Here is a 7,500-nt window from a genome sequence, read left to right as displayed (position 1 = left end):
TGCAGACGGCTGCTGCACAGCGACAGAGGCTTCGTGTCGTTGAATGAGGGCAAAACACCTTTGGCCTCGGTCAAAATCTTTGAGATATTACTACACCGCGACTACTTAAATCGATAAAGTGAAACAGAAAATAGTATTGTATTGTTTTATTTTATTTTATTCATCAATTAACGAATGCCAAAATAGGGGCCTCAATGTGTCTTAAGGAGCCAATATTGCACCAAAACATTTGAGAATTCTCCCAGAAACTGGAGATCATTTCACTTGGAAGACGTTAGGAAATATTTTTAAATAGATCTGTTAATTAAGCCACATTTAACTCATTTGGGCTATTTACTATATTTTTGATACAACAAAGTTTTGATTTACGTCAAAATTAGACGTGAAAAAAATTCCCCCATGAGAGCCCAGAGAATGTGGCCAAAGACCCCTTTGTTATTGTTCTGTTTATTCTTGTTCTTCTTGTTCTTCTTCTTGTTCTTCTTCTTCTGCTTTTGGGTTAGGGTTAATAGCCCTGAAAACTCTCAAAACCCTACACACTCATCAGTCCCGGCGAGGCATCTGATATTCTATGGGTCCCGTGCGTGGACCTGGCCACATGGCTCGCTAGCCCCCCTAAGAAAATTAAAAATACATTTTAAATCAAACCTATTCGCTTTTTTTCAAGGAAACTCACAAAGTTCGGTGCAGATATGTGACTTCACTAGACTCACTAGGATCATATTAGCTCCATGAGAAGAAGGTCTGCCATATTTAATTCAAGGTGCCCTTTTAGTCACTTTTTGGCCGCTTTGACGCTCCGTACTTTCGTAGTCATCGCTGCTTGCAGCTTTAATTTAGATTATTATTATTATTTCTTGTTTCGCTTCCATATCCAAAATGTTCGGTCCCAAAGTGATGGTTCCCATTTTTTGATTTCTCGATTCAAATGTTTTGCCCGATCGGCGTCCTTAGTGTCACATTTTTGACGTATTTTCCGAATTGAAAAAAATGTAATTTTCTCCATCTCCGCCCCTGATACACGGAAACAGGCTGAGTCTATCTCTGCTCTGATTGGCTCAGCCTAACTCCGCCCCCCCGCTGTCCAGTCCAAACGCCAACCACATCCGCTGAATCCCGGGTTCCTGATGCTTTTCAAAATGGCGGCGTCCATGATGCCCGGTGTTGGCTTCCCAGGTGCATCATGGGAAATGCGCAGCAGGACTTTGCCCCCCTACACCCCCGCTGTCTCCGCCCCCTCCTCTTCGTCGATGAAGGGCGCTCCATCGCGCTCCCCCTTTCATCCCCCTCCCTCTTTTTTCTCATCTCTCTTTTCTCCGCCTGGTTTTTCCCCCAATTTGTTCGTTCTTCCTTCTTTCTCTCTTTCCTTCTCTCCTTCTTGATTTCTTTACTTCTTTCTTTCTTTCCTTCCCTCCGCTCCTGTCTCCATCCACCGGCACAGTTCCTCATTTTAGTAAAAAGAGAGAAAACAAACTGCAAAAAAAACGTCCCCGTCTCCGCACTTTCATCCCACCGTGGGAACTCCCCAAAATGTTCCTGCCGCGGCTGCTCCGTCGATGTTCCAAGTGTTGACGTTGTTGTTGTTGTTGTGGTCATTGTATTTGTTGCTGTTGTTGTTGTGGTCGTTGTTGTTGTTGATGTTGTTGATGTTGTTGTTGTTGTTGTTGTTGTTGTTGTGGTGGTGGTTGTGGTGGTGGTGGTGGTTGTTGTGGTGGTTGTGGTTGTGGTGGTGGTGGTGGTTGTTGTGGTGGTTGTGGTTGTTGTTGATGTTGTTGTTGATGTTGTTGTTGTTGTTGTTGTTGTTGTTGTTGTTGTTGTTGTTGTGGTGGTGGTTGTGGTGGTGGTGGTGGTTGTTGTGGTGGTTGTTGTTGTTATTTTTCGGGGCTGGGTGACGTCGCCAGAGCGATGTTAACAAACGGCGACGGGAGAAAGTTTCTTGGTGGCAGGAAGCGGAGACGTCCTTGACGCTTTGTTCCCTCATCACGGCAAATCAATCAGGCAGGCCCGCGGCAAAGGAGGCTCCATTTTCGGTTGTTGTTCTTATTTTTATTTGTTATTTTTTGCGCCCGCCAACCCCCCCGCCACCCAACAATCACGCGGAAACGCAAATATTTAATTTGCCGTGCTGCGAGACGCCGCGTGGGAAGCCAGTTTTGGAGTGATTAATATAATCGCGCACGTCAAAGCCGGTTCAAAACAACATGATTGCCGCCGCCGAGCGCCTGCGAAACCTCCCGACGTCAGCTCATCGCCCCCGAAAGTACCATTAATTGCCTCGCAAATCCAGCGTCCTCATCCCAGCGCCGCCGCTCCCCATCCAGCCCCAGTAACCTCCTTACACCTCTCATCCAAGTTCATGTATTACCTCGTCCCGCGCCTCTTTCACCGCTCCCTCGCCCTCTTTTTCTCCCTTTCTCTCCCGCTCCCTCCCTCTCTCCCTCCCTCTTTCCCTCCCTCTCTCCCTCTCTCTCTCCCTCTTCCCCCCCCTCTCTCTCTCCCTCTTCTCCCTCTCTCTCTCCCTCTTCCTCTCCCTCTGCTTGTGTCTTAAGAGGATTATTCGTCTCTATATATAAATAAAGCACATTATCTTGCCTTTTGTTGCCTGCCAAGTAAGTGCTCTAGATTATTCTCCTCCATCGAGATTAGCGGCGCGGGGAGGTCGAGGAGGCTTTTATTCGGCGGCTCAGGACCCGGGCGGAGCCGCCGGGCTGTAATCTGCGCTGTCTGCCGGGGCCGGACGGGTTGAAAACACGGCGCCTCATCCGCCAGGTTGGACGCTGACTGCAGAGGGAGCGAAGCGGCGAGCGCGGCGCACGCGGTCGATTCGGTTTCCCGGAACAGAAGGAGAAGGGTGAAAGTAACTCTGTGGAGATGCGGTATTTTGTCCTTTTAGATCCTTGCACATTTCAATTTTAGAAATAATTATGCACTATAATAAATTCATAATGCTCAAATCTCTTCTCGTGTCGCGTGAAAGACATTTTATAAAGTCAAAAAAATGATAAAAACATGGAAATAAACTGCTAAAACAGATAAAAACGATCATAGAATCCCGGGGATAACGGTTTAAAACTCCATTTTAATACAGGCCTACAGAGTGGAAGGTGCCGGGACTCGAACCCGCACCCATTTGGTCGTTGGGACTCGAACCCGACCCCTGCAAAAAAAACGGCATTTTATCTTCCGCTTGGACGTTTCCCCTGCTCCCGCCGCACCTCAGTATTGCGCCAGCCCTCAGAGGGTCCACCTGAGAACGGCGTCCCGCTCCCCTCGCCCTTCTCGCCCTCGCTGCGTCTCGCCTGTGCAGATCCAAAATGGCCGCCGCATTACATCACCCTCGCCCCAGCACTTTATTACAGGTGCGCGCGGTGCGGCGGGGGGGCCACAATGGCGGCGCCGCAAAGCCTTATTGCACAGTGGCTTTATTGAGCACCTTTGGCAGCGGTAAGGGGATTATTCCATGTTTGCCCAGCGCTCGGTGATCTCAGCAGCCCCTGATTGGATTGCAGTAATCCCTTTACACAGCCACATAACCCTATTACTCTGGCATTAGAGAGAGGGGGGGGTGAGAGGAAGAGGAGGAGGAGAGAGGAAGAGAAGGAGAAAGGGAAGGGAGAACATTCTGGGGTGTTTGTCTGTGTGTGCGTGCATGCATGTTTGTGTATCAGTTTGATGCTGTAAGGTGTATCTTGTGTGTGCATTGTGCGTGTGAAGGTAGAGAGCGTGATATATGTTATTGTTATACATCATTTTCATGAGTCATTGTTCATTCATTGTTGTGACTCATATCGTTGTTGTTAACAGCATGTGCTGCATCTAAAATATCATGTAATATATAGGGAGGCGAGGCTGAGTGTGTCTGTGTCGTGTGTTTTATTATTTGTGCATAAGTGCCTCCATGTCCGCCTGCCTCTGGTTGTCTGAGCGTGTTACAAATTTTGTGTGTGTGTGTGTGTGTGTGTGCGTGTGTGTTTGTGTGTCTGACTGACTGGGTTTGTGTGTGTGTATTAATTTGTTTGTATTTTGTGTGTGTGTGTGTGTGTGTATTATTACTTACGGTACAAGTTTGTATGTGTGTTTCTAAGCGCGCGTGTGTGTGTGTGCGCGTGCGTGAGCGTGAGCGTGAGCGTGAGCATGGTTGGGGAGTAAATGCACCAATCATCTGTAATTTACTCCGTAAATGGAACCTTTTCATTAGCGGGAGTAGGACGCGGCCCCATCGAGGCGTCCGCCAACGCAAGCTTCCATTTTTAACAAATACTTTCCCCTTTTAGTGGAGAAGCCATTACGCCTTTTTTTAGGATCCAACTCTGATTAAGATCAGAGCCATTTGTAACCGCCGTCGTAAATCATTTCATGATTGTCACCCTAATTCTGTTCCCCCCCGTCCGTTCTCAGCTGCACTCTCCTCCATGTCTGTTATCGGCTCTCGCTGGCGTTTTCCAAGCTTCCCTAAACAGGATTCTTCGAGGGCTCCAACACGTTTGCTCCCTGTTATCCCGCTTCCCGCGCTCCGGTTTAAAGTGGAAATCCGTGCGATCCGTGCGATTGCCATATTTATTTAACCGGCGCCTTTCAAGAAACGTTGTGTTAGCGTCCTGCCGATGCGTCCTCTAGATGCTGTTGCATTTTCCACCCGCAGTTGGGAATGGCTTTCCTCAGTCTTGTAGTGGGATCCACCCACAACTGACAATGTCTTGGCGTCAGCGCATCGCTCTACTACACCTTGACGCGCCTGCAGCCTGATTTTGAGATTGTAATTAACCCGCGAAGCCCCCCCAAGCTAACAGTGTGCTAGCTTACTTTTCACGTTGCCAATTTGACGCGCTCATTACCGGCCGTTGATCATAGTCAGGGTGCCGTGTTTAATTATGAATATGGTGTGGGAGGTAATGGGCCCGGGCTAAAATTGCTTGTCATTAAGATGGAGCTGTTTTTTAACCAGGTCTGGATGACCCTAATGGCCTGCTAACAAAGACCGCCGCGACGCCAAAATAGGTGAAACGCTCCATCATAATGAAGTCGCCTCCAAATTATTTATAAAAGTACACAGTTTAAGAGCTGGGAGAGCACGTTTCGCGAAACAACGGGTTTTTCGAGCCCGGGGCACGCACGCGAAGGGACAGTCAGCGACATCCGGAAATGTTGTTCCCCTCCATCTTCTCCATGTGCGATTTGGCATTTCCCTTCACATCTCCATCGCAATTTTTCTGAATATGGGATGAGATCAAAACGGGCGATTGACCCAACACCTTCCTGGTAACGTTTCGTCCCACATCCTATCACAAGTTCCTACAGCGGTAAGCGTTGCCGTAAGACAGTGAGAAAAGACGAGCTCATTCAGTGAGATTGTTTTTTTCTAAAATACGGGCTGTAGCCGCGGTTAATCCAACCCTCTCCGCCCGTCTCGCCTGTCCTCCCGCAGTCCTACATGGAGGACCACCTGAAGAACAAGGACCGCCTGGAGAAGGAGTGGGAGGCCCTGTGCGCCTACCAGGCCGAGCCCAACGCCTCCGCCGCCGGGGCGAGGGACGGCAACGCCCGGAAGAACCGCTCCAGCGCCGTGGTGGCATGTGAGTAGCGCTGTCCCCGTCCTCTCTCTCTCTCTCTGTCTCTCTGTCTCTCTGTCTCTGTCTCTCTCTCTGTCTCTCTCTCTCCGTCCATCCTCTCTCCATCCACGGTTCTCTCTCTGTTTTGCCTTTTCTGCCCGCCTGCCTCCTTCCCGCGTCGTCTCCGCGTCTCTCCGTCCGTCTGTCTCTCTGCCGTCCCGTCTGGGTGTCCCTCCTCCCCTCCTGGCCCCCGGGGCGCAAGCCTGTAATGTGACGACACGAAAGGGGGACGGAGGCGGCCCCCCTCACCCCCCGAGCCAACGGGCACCGTCACCACGCCGCAGGCGCTGCAGGTGTGCCGGCGCCGGGGTGCATTTCACCCTCCATAAAGTTTAATGTCCCGGCCGACGTGAATTCGGCCCCGCCGGTTGCCCCGCGGGGTGCCGGGAAGGCGGGTTTGAACTGGGGTTGAGGGTAGCTGTTTAGCGATGGGAAGCCCCCTCCGGGGAAATCAGTGTTTTCGTTCCGGGAAAACGCTTTTCCAAAACTCCCCGTGGAGGCTTTTAACAAGGGCGGTTTGTTTTGTTGTTTTTTTCACCGCGTCGTCGCTAGATAGATGGAGAGGTGTGAAGGCCACTCAGACCAGCTACGTCAGTGCCCTCCACAGGGAGACAGCAGAGCGACGCAGTACGTCCCGGAAGACATCCACCTTTTTACTCACGCCGCCAAGTACGACGGACGGTGGTGGGCGCGGTGTGTAGTACGTAGAATGCGATTTTTTCCGGACGCGGCGGCTGGAGCCCAAGCGCCCGGGGGTCACACTCCGACCTCCGACCTCCTCCGGCGAACCCACCGCCACCCGCTTAAAAAAAAAGCGGGTGGCGGCGGTCCTGGGCGGACGAGGGGTGGTGCTGTCCCAACAACCCCTTCCTTCCTGTGTGTGCTCCAGACGACCACTCCAGAATCATCCTGAAGGTGGAGAACAGCCAGGGCAGCTCCGACTACATCAACGCCAGCCCCATCGTAAGTGCCCCCCTGTGACCTCACACGCACCACATGCGTTACATCACCTCAGCGGGAGCCCCGGTCCGTGTGTGTGTGTGTGTGTGTGTGTGTGTGTGTGTGTGTGTGTGTGTGTGTGTGTGTGTGTGTGTGTGTGTGTGTGCCAGCTCTGCTCTGTGAATATTAACGGCGGCCTCCTCAGAACAGCCCCTGGGGTGAGGAAGGACGTGCGCCCGCATCGCTCCGCCTCCCGCTGGTCGCTCTGCGTTCATCCTTTTTTTTTTTTTTTTCCCGTCGTTTCTCTTCCGAGAACAATTGATCCAGGAGTCTGCTACGGGGGGGGGCGATTGTTCCCTGCCGGGGGGGGGGCTTGGTTGAGGGTGGGGATTTGGGGGGTTGTTGAAGCCTGTTTGGGCGGGGGAAACACCTTTCCACAGCAGCCACGGTGTTATTGCGGCGGAAGCGCTGGGTGCGGCCCGGGCCTCCTCCGTCCGCGCCGCACATCAGCATCTGTGGAAAGAAAGGAAGGAGAAGCATTGAGAGCTCCACCTGCTCAGTCCTCCTGACGCTGCTTTATGTCCAGATGCAGGAGGAAATGGAGGATTAGGTGGAGTAGTAGTAGAGTAGAGGTAGAGTAGAGTTAAAACAGAAGTAAATATTGGTCAGAGTAGAGTAAAAGTAGAGCAGGGTAGACTAGAAGTAAATGTGGAAGCAGAGTAGAAGTACAGTACATAGAGGCAGAGCAGCCAGGTACAATAGGGTGGAGGGAGGTATATAAGAGGTAGTAGAAGTAAATGCAGAGTAGAGTGGTAGTAGAGGTAGCGTCCACGGAGGTAGAGCGGAGCCCTTGTGAACCTGCTTTGACGTGGGACGTGGACACGACTCTTTGCCACAAGCTATAAACGAACGCAGCGCGTGGGGGCTGGAGGCTCCGCCCCCTCACTTCCTG

General features: G+C 51.4%; 1 protein-coding gene across 1 annotated transcript in view; it reads left to right on the top strand.

The window, feature by feature from the left end:
* The window catches only part of LOC307237752 (receptor-type tyrosine-protein phosphatase N2-like), a gene marked incomplete at both ends in the record, with an annotated part of 149,474 nt that overhangs the window by 121,818 nt on the left and 20,156 nt on the right, over positions 1-7,500 (top strand). The window contains 2 exons of the mRNA XM_080010516.1: positions 5,426-5,573; positions 6,499-6,572. Of these exons, the coding sequence (XP_079866642.1) occupies positions 5,426-5,573; positions 6,499-6,572 (222 nt within the window). The remainder of the gene's footprint in view (positions 1-5,425; positions 5,574-6,498; positions 6,573-7,500) is intronic.

This window comes from Zeus faber, assembly GCF_960531495.2.
Source record: "Zeus faber genome assembly, chromosome: 12".
Lineage (NCBI taxonomy): Eukaryota > Metazoa > Chordata > Actinopteri > Zeiformes > Zeidae > Zeus > Zeus faber.
Note: the sequence above shows the minus strand (reverse complement) of the source record. Positions and strands in the feature narration are given on the sequence as shown.